At 41.5% G+C, this 20,144-nt stretch overlaps 1 protein-coding gene across 2 annotated transcripts in view; it reads right to left on the reverse strand.

The window, feature by feature from the left end:
* The window catches only part of pax5 (paired box 5), a 56,689-nt gene that overhangs the window by 9,497 nt on the left and 27,048 nt on the right, over window positions 1–20,144 (reverse strand). Inside the window, exons 6-8 of one of the 2 annotated variants that reach the window (XM_054780060.1) lie at window positions 17,937–18,037; window positions 8,400–8,532; window positions 834–935 (exon numbers count right to left, since the gene is read on the reverse strand). In XM_054780060.1, coding sequence (XP_054636035.1) covers window positions 834–935; window positions 8,400–8,532; window positions 17,937–18,037 — 336 coding nt within the window. Of the gene's footprint in view, window positions 1–833; window positions 936–8,399; window positions 8,533–17,852; window positions 18,038–20,144 lie in introns of both variants that reach the window. The other variant, XM_054780059.1, reaches the window with a different exon arrangement.

Consider the following 20,144-nt stretch of genomic DNA (forward strand, 5'->3'; position numbering starts at 1 on the left):
CGTATAGCTAGAGGTAAGTCTGGGGTGGTATCTGTCCATGAGGAAGGAGCTTTTTCCTTCATGACATCATGAAAATCCAGAACTTCAAAAGCGACAAAGCACAAAAGTGGACTCAGAAACAGGCTCTAGCGGCACACATTACTGTTACAACATAATTACAAAGTCAATTTTGCACAATAGGGGACCTTTAAGTCCTCCTAATGTGTGTTGGCGACTTTCAGATATGAGGATAGTTACCAGTATTACAAACTTTGGTATGGGTATTCATTTGGTATTCATATTTTGGTATCGAGCTGCCCACAACTAATTACTTTGTTCTCCGACTTGCAACAACTCCTGTTGTTTTGCTTTTTTCTGTATTTTTCACTTAGCTCTTAGCATAGACTTCAGATTTGTCTACCTGGATCGTTTCCTGTTTGAATCGCTCATGACATTTCTCTACTGCTTCCACCCACTGAAAATTTTGCAAGTGCGAGGCAGAGAGAAAGACAAACGAGAGCCACGATGGCGGCCCCAGGATTGAAACACAAAAGCGGCTGAGAAGGCAGTGTGGAAGGGAATGAATGAATTAGTCGTGGGTCACTGGTGATTCTCATTAAAAACAAATTACTAATGTTGAGGAGGGACAGCTGTGCTACTGTGGCTGCTTTCTAATGATACACACACACATGCCACCCCACTGGGAGCGTTGTCAGTCGTAGCATTGGCAGACAAGAAAGAGGAAGCGCTAGATAAATGTATCGAAAACACACACACACAGACGCACACACATCCACTGGGATTCATCTTCGGAGGTGTTTGGCAAGTACTGTAAAGTAAATAGTTGTGAGTACCTGGTACCATGCCAGTGAGGGAGGGGGTGGAGTAGCTGCCCTGTCCTGTGGGAGGAACATGAGGAGGGTAGCCTGGCAGGGTGGTGCTGGCGAGGTCTCGACCTGTGACGGAACACACACACACAGACAATGATCAATACCTGACTGGTGTGATCAACAGTTAGAAAAGTGGTGCAGTACGTCTTTCAATTGTTCAAAGTAATGAATCATAGAACCTGACTGGATCCTTAATAATCAGGGGCCATTTGTGGGCCGCTACCCTTTTTTTTTATTGGCCCACTTCATGTTCTAAAAATAAGATTAATCAATTAGGTCTCCCACCTGTCACCTTTCTGTTGCTACAGTATATTTTACTCTTTCCCACTCTTTAACAGCTTAAGCAGTTTGTTCTTAATAATAAGATCAAGCAGATGTTGGTTCTTATTTCTTTCCAATATATATTTTATATTTAATACAGAGTTGCATTAATTGTCTCATGATGTCTTTTTTGTGTCTATCTGCTTGTCTACCAAACAGCCCCGTGCACGTGGCTGGCATATGCAGGCTATAGAGATACACATAGCCTATGGGGCAGTTTTGATGGAGTCCAGAACTCAGAACAACCTGACTGTGTGGCAGGCATTTCTCCACCGTTTCCCTACAAGATAGTTTGAAAAAGACAGGTTGTCTTATATTCAAGAACTATAGATTGATACATGCAAACCAATAGGTGGGGCCAAGTGACTTTTCCCTAAGAGAGTCACATCTTTTCTTCCTAAGAGAGACCAGCTGGGAAAAAATGTTTCAAAGGTTGTTAGCAAGTTCGCTAACAACAGAGAAGAAGTTATGAAAACATTTTTAAGACATTGGTGATCAATGGCGCAGTCATGAAACAACTGTCGAGCAGCTAAGCAATAAGCTGCATGTTATTTATGTGTACATTGAACCCATCACAGATTCTTTATTAGAACCTCATACCACTATACTCATTTATAAAAAGCTCCCTCACCCAACCTTTCCTATCAATACCCCTTCCTCTGTCTGTCAGTGACTGGATAGGATGTATAACTGCATTAGACGACATGACAGTGTGTCGGCCCCAATCATTTCTCTGTGTTTGCATGCTGTAGTCAGTGAGTGTGAGTGTGGAGAGGGAGCCCTCCATTCATCATCATCACCATACACACACCATCCTGCACACACATTTATCATCATCATAAACAGTTCACATGCTAACACCATCAATCCTGTTCAGTTGCCCTCCACTTAGGCGCCACTGACTGGGAGGAGAGAGAAAGAAATGGAAGAGGTGCAGTTGGTACAAAGGGGAGGAAAAAACACGAAGTATTGTTAGATTATGTGCTAAAATTTTACAGCATCTGTGCAGAAGGATGAAGATAACAAAAGTATAATATCTCATGTGTACTTAATCAATGCATTGTATTAGAAGTGGGAAGTTCAGGACTACATGGCAGACAACATTTTATTCATTTTTGCTCCATATTTTGAAAGGGATTTAGGTAAGGTCATTTTACCTTCATACTATTTGTTTGGGCAAAATATTAAAATTGAAAAAATATGCAGATTTTTCTTTATATAGTAATTGAATTGTTCGATTGAACAAAATGCAACCGAACACAGTGTAAACTCTACTGTGCGATAAAAAATACATATAATAATACATATTACATAATACATACAATACATAATGTAATCAAATACAGTCAAACCTTGGTTTTTGTATCCCGCAGTTTTCATATAATTTGGTTTTTGCAGAAAAATTTTGTCTCAAAAATTTGCCTCAGTTTTCGTACACTCTCGGTTTTCGTACACAATTGCACATAACAAACTGGTCTGTTTGCCCCGTGCTGTATCATTCCACAAAATCACCCAACGCGTTGCTGACTCACTGTCGGTGCATTTTTTTACTGAGTGTGACTGCTAAATAACCCGCCATGGGGCCAAAGAATGATAAAGTGATAAAGGGCGGCAGTGGCTCACGAGGGAGAGCAGGTCATCCACAAACCTTGATCTTGCCAGAAGTCTGCATCAACGTTAACTTTCATCCATTCGTCATTTATAATTATTTAACATTATTTTCTACATGTAAAACTGTAATTATTCTCTATAAAATGTATTTTTGTTAATATTTAGGGGAAAAATCTCCTCGTTTTTCGTACATTTCAGCTTTCATCCATCCTTTTGGAACTAATTAATAATGACCTATGACACGTTTCCTCTTTTCTGACCTATAAATGTTGTTACAATGTTGTATTCTTGTGTTAAACAATGCCAACGTGTCAGATAATGAGGTTTGCGCATTTGGAAGTGAGACCTGAAAGCAGTGTTGGATGGCTCTGCACGCTGTGTTTTTTACCGAGTTCCACTGGCATGAACGCAACCCGGACTTCCTTAGATGGGCATGCCCAGGAAAAGCTGTAGGCCTGTCCTCCCCCCCGCTTCATTCTGCTCTGTTCACCATGTTAGCACGTACTGTACGGCTACCAGGAAATGTTTGTTCGGGTGTGCCTAAAGAGGCAAGCATCACGCAGAAGTGGTTGGAATTGCTGATTGCTGTCAAGCAAGAGAAAAATATGCTCATCTGTCAACGACACTTCACACGGGACTGTCCGCCAAACTGTTGCTGAAGTCTGACGCCTTTCCAACATTACGTGGTTGTGTTGAAGAGTCAGAAGAGCAAGTTGTAAGCAACAATTTATCAGTGTCCTAACTGTGTTTATTATATGTAAGTAATCAGTGTCTGTGTAGCATTATAGGGTGTGCATACAGCGAGCGGAGAGAGTGTGACCAATCACAGCGGCATGGGCTCAGTGGGAGGTGGGAGGGACGGGGGTGGAGTAAATTACACAGACCGTTTGGGCGCGAGGCAGGAAACACTGCAGGAAGAGGTGCAGAGTCTGGAAGATCTAGAAAGCTTTCTGTGCGGGTTATCGTGTATAGCTGCCCTACAGGAGTCCAGAACTCAATACAAAAGGCCGAAATTGAGTATAATACGTCCCTTTTTTAAGGCCAGTATGTTCAGATCACTTGACTGTTTTTTTTGTTGAGAAAAAAACTGAATTAAGTACTGTATAACATAACATAACAACACACACACACTCTGACTTTTTAAAAATATACATAGATGCCAACATCTTTTTCCCATGTTCTCCAACATCAGTAGAAACACACACACTTAACATTTGAGTGCAGTTGTAGTTGCACATTGAAATAGTCATTATATAACCTGGTCTTAATGGGTGTTGAGATGGAAAAATAGTGCAGAACTTCAAATTAATTGAAAAGAAAAAGAAAAGAAATTGCAGACTTTCCTTCGGGATCAATAAAGCTTCCAGCCAACCTAACCTTGTCTGTTTTTCCTTCTAGATACTCCTTTCTACGTCAGCCTCCCCCTGTCCTCTCTGCTGTCTCCGTAGTAAAGTTTTTCTCAGTGTTTGACGCGACAGCGAGGCATTAGCGCAGGCGGACTGCTCATCCGCTCAGGGTCAGTGCACAGGGCACGAGGAGGGGGACAGGGTGGAGGGAAGTTGAGGCAGAAAGGGAGCAGAAAAATGGACTCTCTGAAGTCCAACTGGGGTGGGGGGTGGCGGGCCGATCCTCAGAGGGGTGAGTTATAACGTTTTTTGTGTATTAGTGCATATGTCAGCCAGTGCTGCTTGATGTAGCTGTTGTCCACAAGATTCCTCTGAGCTAACACACTACAGTCGTCCCTCGTTTATAGCGGTTAATTGGTTCTAGACCCGACTGTGCTATACGAATATCTGCGATATAGGATTCAATGTTAATAAATGGAACATTTTTGTAGTTCGAGCATAGGAAACCTGTTTATGACTTTCTTTTTATGACAGTCAGGACCGTGACTTGTTAGTGTCAATGTGGAGTTTGCCAAGCCATGCCGAAGGAAATCGAGTGTTTCTGCTGCACCAAGTGGCATACTGTGTTGCCATCGATGGAAAGGCTTCGTGTATATGGCGAGGAGGACATTACTCCAAGAGACTGCATCACAACAAACAAAGAATTATTAGCGCTAACAAACCCTGCAGTGGTAAAAACTTTTTTCCACCCAAAATCAACTGGAAAAGACGCGCAGGCCAACCGTCTATCGAGTAAGTCACCATGATATTAATTGTGATACATGGAGAACATAGTGCTTCATATCACAGCTACAGTATATACACAGTCTATCTAGCCGTGTACAAGCAGAACATGGAATGTGGGCTAATACTTTAAAGATAATTTGCTAGCCAGTACAGATTGATGTCCTATCACATTGTTTTGGAGTGAGCCATCACCTCTTGGTAGTGGCGTGAGGCGCTGCGTCACTACGCCAGAAAAATAGTTATTCGTTCTAGCTGCTACAGTAACAGTGTTGCTGTAGCTTGGTTTATATCCAGGTCAGTTATGTACATAGAACATTGTTGCTGTTTTTTGGAGGGTTTTTTTTAGGGCTTTATAGTTTTAAAGGCGTGTCTCATTACGTGCATTGTTAGCTCCCACGTGCTAGCTGTTTTTTTCACTTTAGAATGCACAGAAAAGGGAAATACGCGTGTTCATGTTTCACTTAAGGATTGTGGATGATGGGCAAAATTCCAAAAAAAGTGCGGTTTTCCTTAAATAAGCCACAAACCTACCACTTCCACACAGAACGAGAGGAGAACTTTTTTCCACTCTGTCATGTCGGACATGCCATGACTTCATGCAGTGTTAAGGTAATGTAATGTAAGGTAATGCCTCAATGTTTTGTGTCATCACTGCCACCTCGTGACCAAAATACTGCATATCACTTGTATTTCAATATGTTTTGACTAATAATAGACCATAGTCTACCACGAAACAGCGACCATTTATTAATTATTTAATTTCTGAAAAAAATTCTCTCAGGTCCAACATCAGTGACTTCTGACCTAACAAATGTACTTCTGGATCAGGGGTACCCCACAGGGAACCAGTGAGTTGCCCACAGAGGTCTTTTTCATGCACAAACACACGCACAGGCGCCCACTGTGGACGTCTTTTAAAATTCAGGCCGTCCTCTTGCCATTTATTAATGGTAACAGCCATCTTGCACGTTACAAATAAACAGAACAACGAGAATAAGTGATGGTATACATCAACCCTTTCCAACTGGCCCTAAACTGACATCAGTTATACTGGATATATTTCTGTGTGGAGTTTGCATGTTCTCCCTGTGCATGCGTGGGTTTTCTCCGAGTACTCCGGTTTCCTCCCACATTCCAAAAGCACGCATGTTAGGTTACTTGGCGACTCTAAATTGTCAATAGGTATATATATATATATATATATATAGTGTTTATTTGTGAAATGCTAGTTTGAGGGAAGAAGTATCGGTAACGAAGTGCATGGCAGTATTGGCATATCAGATATCGGTAAGAAAGGCAATATCGAGCATCTCTACTTTATTACATACTATAATTTGTGGCCCCCGCAGCAATTTAGTTTAATAGTCCTGGTATAGGCTACATTAAAACATGGGGGTCCAAACTTTTTCCACTGACGGCTGCATACAGAAAAGTCAAAGAATGCCACTTTGTTATTTTTATATACTGTATATTTTTTTTATTTTGTCAAAAAGGCACAAAAAAACCCTTTTTCATTTAATCTTTTTCTCTTTACATTACATGTGCTCTAGTTTTCCCATTTGCAGTTTATTATTTCTACAACATGCCACAGGCCAATAACAAACGAGTCACGGGCCGCAAATGGTCGGCAGGTCGCCTTTTGGACACCACATCACCACACAAATGATCCACATCCCTCCAAAACATGTGAAATATGATGGGAATGTGCAGTTTCATTGCATGTTTGAAGTACAGTAGCAAACTAAAAGCCTCTTCCAGTTTAATATCCAAGAGGAATATTGAGTGGATACATTTTGCAACACTTACGGGATGCATTAGTGTGTCACCCTCTAGAGGGAGCTTTATTCTGAGGGAACAGAAGGTGTTAAATGAATTTAATGCATAATATTCTAAATATGGACGCGTGAATATGAATGTCTGTATTTGCATGCATAAGCAGAAGTGGAATATTCTTTTTATCTCTGTCTCGGCTCCGGCAGGTAATATTCCTGAGTGGTTTACAGACGGCCAAAAAGAGCCAATTCCCGCATATCCCATAGTCCCAGCTCTATGATTCCTCTCATTACTGTTGGGAGCACTGAAGCCTTGTCCGAGTGCTCCCTGGTCTACTCTTAATTAACAACCGCCTCTCCCAGTGCCCCTACATGGACTGTTTGCTGTTCTTTTTTTTCCAGCTTCTCCACAGACCTTTCTTCCTGAACATTTGAAGCACAGGGCTCTTTAAGACTAGATCAAGATACTGAACACCCAGTCACTTTTGGTGCCGTGTCATCAGTGTATAAATGAGCTGTTTCTGTTCTTTCATGATAATATAGTCCCTTGAGTCATTGTGTGAGGTGTAAAAAGAGTACCTGCGTGAAGCCCAAGGCACAGCTCAAGTAGAATTTAAAAGGATTACAGAATTTGCCATATGAATAACTTTATTTCTTCATCTAATGTGAGGATTAAACGTGTGCACTGGGGGGTTTCCAAAATGATTGAAAAACATAGAGTGCATATACAGTAGATGATTTTGTAGTGTTTGCACAACTAAATTGCTCAAATACACACACTTGAGAGAAATGGGCGGTATATTAAAATTAGTGTCATATTTACATTACATCACTTGTGTTACCGCCCCTATTGCAGCAATCTGCATGGTAACATGCAGATTATAAACCAATGAATGATAAAATGCAAAAAGCGTGTGTTCTATTTTGAATTGCAACATTCAAAATATTCATGTAAATGGTATGGTAATGGTCCCATGGAAGGTGCTGTTGAGTATTTTCTGGGGCATAATATATAATGTAATCACAATATAGTTGCATTGAAATGCAGTGTATCTATTTATGCCTCACTGACCCAAATATAAGATGAACCTGACTATAAGACAACCCCTCCTTTATAGGAGAATGCTTTTTTTATTGTTTGATGGCTCTGCTTAATTGATCACCATTCTCTTAAAATTAACATCATAACTCGTCCTCTGTCGTTTGCCAACTTTGACGACTTTTGAGAGCCTTTTTTTTTTTCCAGTAGGTGTCTGTGTCACGCCTGCATCCCTCCAAGTCACTATTGTATGTGAGTAATAGGAAGAAAAACTAGGACCGCTCGTTGCTTGGCATTTAAAAACCTCTAGAGCCCAAAACAACCTGTCATTTTCCAACAGAAAAGCTACTGTCTTATATTGGGATCAATACGATAATTATTGATTGCGTAATCATGTCCTGATTAGCAGAGGTGCTGTTGGTTCCAGTCGAAACTAGTTTACTGTCTCAAGAAGGACAAGAGCAATGAGAAATTAGGTGACATCCAGTAAAACCTCCATATGGCACAACTCTTTCATATTGTGCTGGCATGGAAACAGGAGATCAGACCATTCAGAGACACTGGAATGTAAAATTCTAATAATGAATCAATTCTTTGGTGCTCTGATTAACTAAAGTAGAAGAATGCCACTTCTTGCTTGGACGTGTCTTCTTACCTGGAACTATTGAATAGGACTGTGGGCCAGCCACATTGGCTCCTAACTCCGCCCCTGTGCCAGGATTGGTCAAACTATTCTTCATCTCGTCCAGTCCACCGGCGAGCGACGCCATGGAGGAGTAATCTGACGTCTGGGCAGAAGCACAGAGGAAGAACGATATTGCACATTATAGGCTAGACATACATAAATACACAGTAGAGTCATTTTTGTCTGGTCCTTCTACATACTGCTGCTGCTTCTTCAGAGCAGAGTAGCAAAGACTGAGGTTTATGTACACACACACACACACACACACACACACACACACACACACATGTATAAAAGCTTACTTACAGCTGAGGGTCTATTGATCTGTTTACAACAAGGATTTACTGTACAACCAAGTCCAACAGTCGACAACCACAGGATCAACTTGTTTTTTTTCTTCTCTCTCTTACACACACACACACACACACACACACACACACACGCAGACACGCGTGTTTAGACCAAAGCTAACACAAAGCCTCTTGTCTCTCTAGGCACCAACAACACTAAGAAGTGTGATCATCTCAGCACATGTACTCACTCATCCAGTGTACTACACCCACACATGTCGCACAAGGTAAAACAAGGAATTCTTTTTGTTGTATAACTGTATTGTCTTGTAGAAGAACTGTTCAAACTCAAGAAATATTTCCAGTTTTATTGTCAATAACATAGCTGGAGGGTGACCTTTAGATCATCTACTTTCATGCACACTAATCGATTGCCAAAATCTACTACTTATTAAGTCACAGATGCAGCTGACAGCATGGCCTTTCACTCTTTCCAAATTCACACACATCCACTAGGTGGGCAATACTAATGTTAGCCAATAACCTGCATTTGACCCCAAAGTAGGATCGATACATCCTCAGCTTTTGACAAAAGGTATGATGACAAATTACAGAGGGAGTCAGTCACAAGCAACTCAGTACATACAGTACCTAACAAAATTGAGTACACCCCTCGCAGGAATTCTATCTTCTCATGGGGCAATACTACAGAACTGAAACGTGGATAGACTTTAGAGTAGTCAGTGTACAGTTTGTATAGCAGTATAGCAGAACTGTGTTCTGAAAATGATTCAACACAAAACCATGATTGTCTAGATGGCTGGCAACAAAAGTGTGTACACCTGTCCAAATTGTTTCCAAAGTGTGAATATTTAATTTGAGCACCATTGCTGTTCCTCTGGAACATGGAATACACCGGAGCTGTACAGGTTGCTACTGAAATCCTCTTCCACTCCTCCAGGATGACATCAGTTGTGGAGCTGATGGATGTCCGACGCCTTGCACTCCTTCACCTTCATTCTGCTTGAGGGTTCCGGTGTGGAGACATACTCAGCCACTCCATCACTGTTTTTGGGCTCATTTCATTCATTTGAAACAGTTTCCCTCGATGAGGGCCGGCAGCACTCATGCAGCCCCAGATGATGCTACCACCACCACGCTTGATTGTCGGCAAGACACAATTATTTTGCTACTCAATTTGTGGTGCCAGCTATTTAGACAATGATGACTCTGGGTTGAGACTCTTAAACTAATAAGCAAAAATAATTGTGTGTTCTGTTTTTAATATATCCATGCATTTATTACAGAGTGCATGTTGAGAGTATTAAGAAAACGATGACAGTGTATAACCAACCCATTCCTGTCTCACTAGAGATGTGTGTCTGTGGTTGTGTGTTTTGCACTTTGTGTACACAAACGACAAGCGATCAGAATTTCCTTTGGGTGATGAGGTGAGCGTTTTGCGGTGACCCTTTTAATACCTCAGAATCTGTTGAAAGTGTAAGTGTGTGTTTGTGCTCACTGACCTCTTAAACACCCCTGTGCTCGTCAACACAACACAACCACTGGACTGTGACCTGCCAAATAAGAGCTTTCCCCCGCACACTGCACTGCACTACAGCCCCTGCCCCGCCCTTCTCTCTCTCCTTCTAACACACATTTGAAGCTTCCTCCCTTGATAACTCCCCCTTCTCACACATTACACCTGTAGCGTTTTTTTTTTTTTCTTTCTTTTTTACGCCTCATGTGTGCAATTCCAGCAATTCCCCCTCACACCACTTCCTTTCTTGGCTGCTGTCATTCTTATTGTAATAGTGTCTAATGAGTCCATGTAGCCATGTAGATTGGGGTGTTTGAGGCAGCAGTGGAGAAGAAGGGGACTGCTGTGGTAATTGGCCATGATGAAGTTTGGCCAGTGGGGTGACAGGCCGGCTAAGGAAGATGGATCATTCTCATTCGCCCCCATAAATGTTGTCAATTCTGCCGCTCATACGGCACCATCAGCCCTCATCAAAGAGGAGGGACGCAGCTGTGGGACACGCAGGGGGTTTAGGGTGGGAGGTGGTAGGTTGTGAGGGGCTGGATGGTGGCTTGCAAGAAATGGAGGCAGGGTGAGGTAGATTTGGGGAAAGTCAGAGGAAGTTGGTGGATGCGGATGAAGCTAGATGAGCTTGTTGAAGTAAGCGCCTTCCAGGACCACAGAGAGATCTCACTCACTAACCACAAAATAAGGTGGTTAAACACAGTGTAAAAAAAAAGAAGATAACCAGAAAGGCACTCAGCAGGGTGCCGACCTCCTCCAAAGCCAAACAATCCTCATTTTCGATTGATATCCGCTGCATACCATATCTCTGGAGCTTGGAGAAAACAAGCAAAATGTTTAAAAAATGTTTTTATGAGCTAACTCTACCACTCCTGAACTGCTGCACATTAAAGGGTGAACATTTGTCAAAACATGCACCCCCTACAGTGCTGCCTGTGCTTTTATATTTCTGACAAATACACCACATGGTTTGACTTCATTAAATTCATTGTTTCTATTTGCCCTCATAGTCCACTTGCATTATGGTTAAGTGGGGCAGCAAAGGGAGCATCGTAGACGGTTTGCTGTGTGTGCCAGCTGGCATCATTTGTGTAATGCGCATTACTGCAACCAACAGGACTGGATTTGTTTAAGATTGTTAGTGAACGGTGAACGTTACTTGGGTCAAATGTCTTTTAAATATGGACAAATATTGTGTGAGGCATGATCTAATGGAAGAGACTGTACCATGATTATACTAGTTGTATCAGCCATTGTTCAACTGTGTAACCCTCCTTAACACACATCAGCTTGGACTACTGACTCTGACACAGGTAGAGAGGTAATGCTTTGGTCCACATCTCACATCAATAACAGATGAGCCCTAATCGACCCTCCACCACACACACACACACACACACACACACACATATACACACGCACATCCTGCTTGGTCGTGTCGCAGAAGGCCATTTGCATAATGGTATTTCCCCTTTCCTCCATTCCCCAAATTGCTCCCCATTTCTCCATCTCTGTCTTTGTCGCTTCCTCTCTCCACCTTCCTGTGTTCTCCTGATGGAAAAAGGCTTGGCTGTAAACAAATACAATTCTCGCAGATGGGCCACAAACGGAGAAAGGGATTGTAAGGAATAGGAAATCACCGTCTGTCTGCATGGGAGGATGCATACTGTATTGCCAATTAAGCTAGAAAGCGTCATTCTGCAGAAAAATGGTAATATTGATACTTCTTCACTTCTACTCACTGGACACTTAATCAGACAATGGTTATATCTACTTTATGAGTAGTAACACAATTTTAAAATTTAATTTTAATAAAAAATTTTATTTAAAATTTCATCGTGCACCGTAGCTAAATATAGCTCATAGTTGATTTTGAAAAAATCCCAGAAATTACTCCAAACGTCTCAGTTTTCAATAGTTGCATAGGCTATTCTTAAATAAAATATATTTTTATTAACAAGTTAATGATAGAACTTTATAATGATTTAGTTATGAAGTTGTTGTAATGCTTACATGTCAAACTCAAGTCCGGGGACCAAATGTGGCGTAATTAAGCGATTCCTCTGGTATAAACTATACTCATTTGGCTTTATAATTTTAAAAGTGGGATCAATATTGTACCGTAATTTATGGTGTATAGGACGCACCGGTGGGAGCCAGAGTGAGCCTCCCACTGGTGGACAGAAGCAGCTGAATGAATCATTGCAGCCCCTGGCATTGCAGTACCCATGGCCAATGAAATGCTTTGCTGGGAAGAAATGCATGATGGGAAACTGTTATATAGTTGTTTTTTATTGTAAACTGTTGTATTGGTACTTGTATATTTTTGTACCTACCTTTTGATTGTTAAGTTACCGTGTGCTGATTTTAGCATTCTTTCTAAGAAGACACCATGAGTCAGATTGTTATATTGAGTAATGACATCCTGCGATTTGCGATGGGTTGACAAGGTTGTCGTGAATTCCCTTATTGCTCGTGATTGGCTCCTGTCATAGGAAGAGCTACCGTTTCCTCACTGCCTCAGTTGAGTGGCACAGTGTTTAAGTGATTAGTAGTAGTTCTGAAGTAAAGGAGATGTCACATGGCCATAAATTAGACACACCACTGTATAAGCCACAGAGTAAAAAGTTAAGAAAAAGTAGCAACTTATACACCGGAAATTACGGTATATAGCACAAAATTCACAACCATTCTTAATAAGGGTGGCAGATTCAGACCAAAAATCAAAATAATTTAACTGTACACAGCTAAAATGGTAGCCCTTTAACTATTACACCCTGTCTGTACAAAATAACATTTAAAGAGGCATAAGCCAGTCAAAAGTGACATTTTAACTACAGCAAAGCATGCTTGCAAACGTGTAATCGACCCATTCCACAGCCGGAAACTCTTCCGGGTTACATATCTCCCAGATTGTGATGTTTTTGTGTTGATATCAAATACTGTAGCTTTTGCCCGGACATTGATGAAGAGCTGGTCAATCAACAATCACTTTATTGAAACAACCACGCCAAAACAACCATAGTCGTATATCAGACAGAAAGTAGGAATTTCAAACAGGAATGAACGGACTCGAAAAAATGCACATTTCCCCCCACTCCAATGTAAAAAAAAATGTCCATCCACACTAGAGAAGTTTAAAAAAAAAAAATGTATGTCCACATGAAGACACATTCACATTCACAAACGCAACCACAGGCGTGCATTATATTGGTATTTTCCGATCCCGGCACTGCGCGCACTACGAACCGGGATAAAAGGTGTGTAGGCTGCTTACTTACACGATCTATTTGTCCGTGCTAATGAGACATTTTATCAAAATCTGACCATACTGAATACTATTTTTGAGCCTGGATTATTGGGGCATGTCCTGTCATGTTGCCAACTTCAAACGAGCATCTGTGTGGGCACTGATGATGCATATGAATGCGCTTCATTCATCAATTATCTTGGTAGGATAAGAAGGTTTTAAGATTTTTAATACTTTCAATGTGCAGAAATATACAAGTGTCTGCAACCTAAAGTAAGCTTTCAGTTTTGGTCCCCTGTGCGATTGCGTTTGACACCCCTGTTATTTGGTTTGGTTTAGTTTATTTGAACATGAAGGTTACAATGGAATACATCTCGTGAATCATTCTTTGACAGTTCCACATGTCCAAAAGGAGTAGGAAGAAGCAAAGCTTATTTAATCCTACCCCCCATCCATTCTACATCTAGTACAGTACATGTAGTTCACTTCCTGGATTCATGTTTTCAGTGATAGTCAGGATAACACATAATAGATAACGGTTATGATGGAACTCTGGCATTTTGATGCTTTGATGAACTGTTAGAAATCTGCATCTTTAGAGAAAAAGTGTTTGGATAACAAATAAATTATTTTTTAAAAACTGTGTAAGCGATTTGTTTTGGAAACAGTGAGAATTTGGACCCAGTGTGGTATCACTGCATCACTGAGCTGATTTATCATCTGACTAATGGGAAGTGATTGAAGGGAAATTCAAATGAACACTCTCTGACAAGCACACATGCAGACACACCTTCCACCACAAATTAATAGTGCGCCTTAATAGACTACAAGGGAGAGGGATGACGAGCAGGAGGGAAGATTAAAAAAAAGGTATGAGACAAAGGGGAGGGAGGAATGTCTTTTGCTGACGGATAAAATAAGATTTCCTTCTGAGAATGGAACTTTTTAACTCCTTAAAGCTCCCCTATTATGCAAAATTGGCCTTTAATGATGTTCTAACAGTAACACGTGTCCCCAGAGCCAGTTTATGAGCAGCAAACTTGAGAAAATCACTTTTGAACGTCTTTCCTGAAGTCATGAAGAAAAAAAAACTCTTTCCTCATGGGCATGGTGTTGCATCTGACCCCCCCCCCATGCTAGATTAGCCTGCACCGTGTATACTGTATGTGTATAGGACACATCTTAAAATAAAAGCTGGAGCTCTCACAACTATCCATTCGTTAGCTACTGACGTAATGTTGCTAAATGTTGATCATTTAGTTTTTGTTCAATGACTAGGCTACTCTAGCATGATGGTGCTGTTAAAATGTGAGTGTACTGGAGCTCACATCGCTATTCTAGTGTTGCCAATGTTTGTGTCCCCATGTCCCACTCCTTATTGTTATGTTGTTATATGTGATATATGGCGTCTTTAATATAAGTGCAGAGATACAGTGTATATGTAAAAAGTGGATAAAGCGCACAACAGTGCACAACACACTGTCAAGAGACTGGTGTGGACAAACACAGCACATTAGCATTAAAGCTACATACACACAAAACGTCGTGTTCTCAGTAGGGTTTACTATAAGCAGATTTAAACTCTGCACACGTAATACACTGTTGTGGGACCATCGAGACATATTTAAAATTAATTTAATTTAACAAATTAATGTGGCATTTAATTGGGATTCTGTAAAAATGGTTCAGTACAGGAAAGACAAAAAAATGTTCTGTAATAGGGTTGCCAAAGTCACAGTTGACCTGACTTTAATGTGAGCACGCTAACACTCAATACTGAACATTAACTTTTTTTATGACATCAACAGCAGGTCCAAAGTCTTCCAGGCATCTTTTAGGAATGTCTGTCACAGCAAGACCACTCGTTGACCGCAACCCCACCATACAACAAAGATCAAGGTCCAAATAGCAAAGAGGCTGAGCCGTGGCTGTCATTGTGTCAGTGTTAAGGGTATGACTGTCAATCATTTCCTCTGGGAAATTCAGACTGGGAAAAATGGGTGGGTGGGGGTTTGTTAGTTGAGTCGACCAGATGATAGAAGGGAGTAGAGGTAGAGGGACAGATAGGAATGTGTGTGTGTGCACCTCTTTATAATCACAATGCGTCTCTTAAAGCTAGTCTGACCCCCAGAGCGACCCAGAGTTTAACACCCCTATCTCCGATCAGGCCCCAGTGGCTTGACTTGGCTCAGAGAGGACACTGACCTATGAATCGTGGCTATTATACTATCGACTTCAAGTCTATAGAGCTACTTCAGCCAATCCCTGTCGACCTCTCGCCCTGTGCCACTCCACTTTCCATGTTGGTCACAGCAAAATGAATGGACTAAAAAGCCCAACTGTGCCCTTAAGGTCTAAGGCTGTAGCCTACCGTGTTTCTACACGCTACAACTCCACCAGTGTGTGTTTGTCCTCTTGCCCTTTTCACTGATCAAGTCAATAAAAGTGAAAGAGGCATGTATTTAAAGGTGGGAGAAAAATAATTGTCATTTTGAGACTTCAGCATAGTTATTTCCTTAATATTCACATAGGGAACACAAATGGTAGCTTCTTGTTTTTTGTTATTACACCTGTCCATTCCACTCACATTTACATTAGTGTATGGCTGGCAAAGGGCGTGAGGTCAATTTAAATGCAACAATGAGATGCAGCACACTTTGATTCACTGTCTTACTTTTATGTTTTACTTTTATGTAAACAGTGTAAAAGCATACTTAATATGCTCAAGGTGCATCCATCGATCTATACATTAGCTTTAAAGGGGACATATGACTTTTTGTTTGTATACAAATATTTGGGTCTTTGGAGTGTCTGCCTAACTATCAATTGTCAAGTCATTTTTTTCGTAAGCTGTCCATGTCAGAAAATGTGATTTTCAACAAGCTGTTCAGATTTTGGTCCTATTGTGACATAACAATATGGCTAGTTTACATTAAACACCTTCACCACGTGTTTGTCCACCGATGAGGTGGAAGCTCACTGGACAAAGATCCACCATTTTCTTTCACAGAACACAGAATTATTATCAAAGCCAAAAAGCACGTAGAGCCACACTGTTGTTTGATGCACAGATTGGTACACATCATTAAGTCACTCAGCCACAGAGGACATCAAAGCACAGCGTATGAATTTTATTTACTAGTGTAGCTGCTCCTGTTGGGGCGCCACACCTGGGCGGTCTGTCTGCTTCTCCAAGCTGAAGTCTATATTGTCTTGACTTTAGGGCTAATACTCTTCATTCCCTCCCCATGTAAAATTAAGGGGCTGTCCACACAGAAATGTTTTCAGGTCAAAACGGCAAAGTATTTTATCGTTTCAGCCTCTCATCCACACGGAAACAGTCTTCTGGGTGCCCTGAAATGGTATTTTTTGAAAATGGCTTCTGGCTTCCAAGGCTACAAAATGATCTACAGACAAGACTGACCCCAATCAATATTCTTGTCATATTTTTGTCTTATTCTTCAAAATGATATGTAAAAGTAATTCCACTTTGTCGTAAGTCTAGATGAGTCTTGGAAACTGGAAGACTGACTTATGCGTTCATTTCTTCTTCTATAGTTTGGTGTGTCACATGGTTCAGTCTGCGTGTGTCTGTTTACAGAGCCACACATCGTTTTCACCCAGTGATCCGTTCCTGTCTGGATGCAACTTTTTACTAATCCGGCACAGCGTGGACGTGAATTTTTTTCAACCCGCCAAAAAGAATAATCCCAGGAACGTTCCAATGTGGACAGGGACACAGCTGCAGTTTTGAGGGTAAAACTTTTATTGAGACATGCTCCCAGCTGCTCCCACACTCGCTCGCTGACCTCTCGCTGACCTCTCCTCTTGCTCGGCAATCATACACATATGGCTGTACCCCTGGACTGTACTGTCTTGGGAAGCCATGTTTCTAGTCATGGCAACGCAAAGCCTACTCACGCTGGCATGCCCTGCACTAGAGGGGGACGGGCTGTGGTTCATTTGCATAAGACTGGACAGCTCCCCAGCTGTTCTGGACTGGGTGTTTTAAGTGTGCTGTAATTCTTGATTCTTGGGGTTTTCTTGCCCAGCTATGTCACAGTTATTAAGACATCCAGGAACTGTTTTAATTGTGAAAAAACTGCACAGTATGTCTCCTTTAAGCTGGAAGAGAGTTACTGGTCATTGCTTACGGTGGACATGAGTAACCAATAACGGCCTTTTTATGCTCAGTACGACACTGGTATCGAAACAGGAGTTCAGAACATTCAGAGAGATTCTCCCATCTGAACAAACAAAAACAAACTTTCCTAAAGTGAAGCCTGTCCCCCCAAACTCAAGCTCCGCCCACACAGTCTTGCACTGTGCTACGCCCTTACCTTGCCAGGGTCTGGGCTCACATAGAGGTCAGAGCTGGATTGGATTGGACAGGATGGCTGTCTGTCAAACAGGCGGTCCAATACCTCGATCTGCTGCGGTGAGAACAGCTCTCCTCTCATCTGCTTCCTGAGGAAGTCCCGCCCACTGTGGCTGTGCCCGTTGGCCAGCGGTGACTCCTGCAGACCTGAAAGGGAATGAGGGAATGTTGATGTTTAAGACGGCTTGCAGACACAGGCTGTTTACTGAGGGGAATTAAAGATGTATGTATGCCAGGGCTCTGGTGTGTATGCCAGATTGAGAAAGTAGATGGAAGGGTAGCTGATAAAATAAATCTCAGAGGCCAGCGAATTTACGCATGGACTCAAATAAACCTTACCAAGCTGATTTAAAACCATCGATTGTGGAGCCTGCGAGAAAATGCTATACAAATGCAACCCATTACCAGGCATACGCTGCCTCTGGTTCTTGATCTCTCAAAAGTACGCCCTCTCCCTTCTCCATCATTCTAGCCGCATCACCCATACACACCCTGTCACCAAACTATATATATATATTGCGGCGGTATCAGTATTAGACAGTGAGCTCTCGTATCCTGCAGTTATTGCAAGGCTGAAGGACTGAACCAGACAATTATAAGAACTCTGAAAAGTCGTGGCCCGCAAATGATTAGAAGAGGGAGAACGAGAGAAATAGATAAAGAGAAAAAGGGAAAGGTGGGGATGAGGGTGAAAATTCCCCCCGCTATAGAGCCAATTCATCGCTCCAAACTGGTCCTGAGAACCTATTTTAGTCCTGGGGTCAGTGTGTGCGTGTGTGTGTGCGCGCGGTTGTGAGGGTGTCCAGTGGTGATATGACAGACGGGTGATGATGGTAGTATTGGGGGGGCTTAAATATTTCTTCCTTTGATTTGGATTGAAAATACAGATGCATTTGAGCAGACTCCAAAAAAAAAAAACAATGGAGTATTGACAGAAAGAAGCAGCATTGAATGAGTGGAACACCTTTTTAACCATACGCTAATTTCAATGAATGCTGACATATGGCCACATATCAACATCACTAATATAAGATGCAAATTGGTTCATATTGTAAACTGTACCAATGCAGGACAGTCAACTTGGAACATATTATATAATATACTATTATATACATTATGGTACAGCTCTAGGTAATGCTGCATTTTCTGTTATTGTCTGCTTGCATTGGGTGAATGTCTCCGAGTGAGGAAGCAATGGAGAAAATTTTACTGTGTGTTGCAATTGGCACACTTCTGTCACCTACAGGGCTGGAGTGGAACAGTACTGCCCAGCATGTAATGATTTATTTGGAATTGTTCAGGCTTTTTACAGTCGTGTAAAAACCCATGGGGTATCTTCATATTTTTCACATGACCGCATTTGTTTGTGCGAGCTTCTTCTACTCCTGAACCACTGCACAACAAAGGGCGAGGATTTGTCAAAACGTGCACGACTACTGTGTTGCCCGTGCTATTATTTTTTCTGACAAATACATTAGAGCCCTGCTTTTCCCAGTTGTTACATTCCGGGACCACCAGCAAATGGCAAATGATCCTCCATTTAGCCTGACACTGACATTGTCCTTTGATTTTAATATAAGTGACTATTGTAATTAAATTGTAATTAGAGTCGGCTCTTCAATTGCCATTGTTCACTCGTGACACAGTCTAGGTTTAAGACCTACATCCACTATGCCTCACACACTCAGTAAATGCATTTAAGTGCAAAATGTACAGGTACTCACCACTAATGAATGATAATGTAAGATGACTGATGAACAGATTACAAATCTGAGTCACGGTGTAGCCTTTAGCCTGGTTGTCAGGCTAGCACTAGAGGCTAGCAGGCTAGAGAAGGCATTTCTCCAAGTCGCATCTACGTAATTCACACTGTTTGCCTGTTGTAATTCCAGTACAGATTTCCGATCATTTTACCTGTAATATCACATATTTATAAATGATTACCGACTTATGGTGAATGAGCTTATGGTGAAAGGTTGTCTGAAAAACATGGCTGTCATCAAGCAAAACATCTTTGCAGGGGCGCGGGCGGGACTGAGCACCTAATTTCCCATAAGTCATTAAGCATTTATGTCATAATTTTAGGACTGAGGATGTCTGCATTCCATGTATTCTAGGGTGTCTTCCGAAGCATTTTGAGCACAACTCATATGGGTTGCCTGTGGTGTGTCCCAATTTTTTCACATGACTGTATTTCATGTTCACCTTTTCTAATTTATTAGAATTTGTGTGTGGGACAATGGTAGTCACAGTA

This window comes from Dunckerocampus dactyliophorus, chromosome 6, assembly GCF_027744805.1.
Source record: "Dunckerocampus dactyliophorus isolate RoL2022-P2 chromosome 6, RoL_Ddac_1.1, whole genome shotgun sequence".
NCBI lineage: Eukaryota > Metazoa > Chordata > Actinopteri > Syngnathiformes > Syngnathidae > Dunckerocampus > Dunckerocampus dactyliophorus.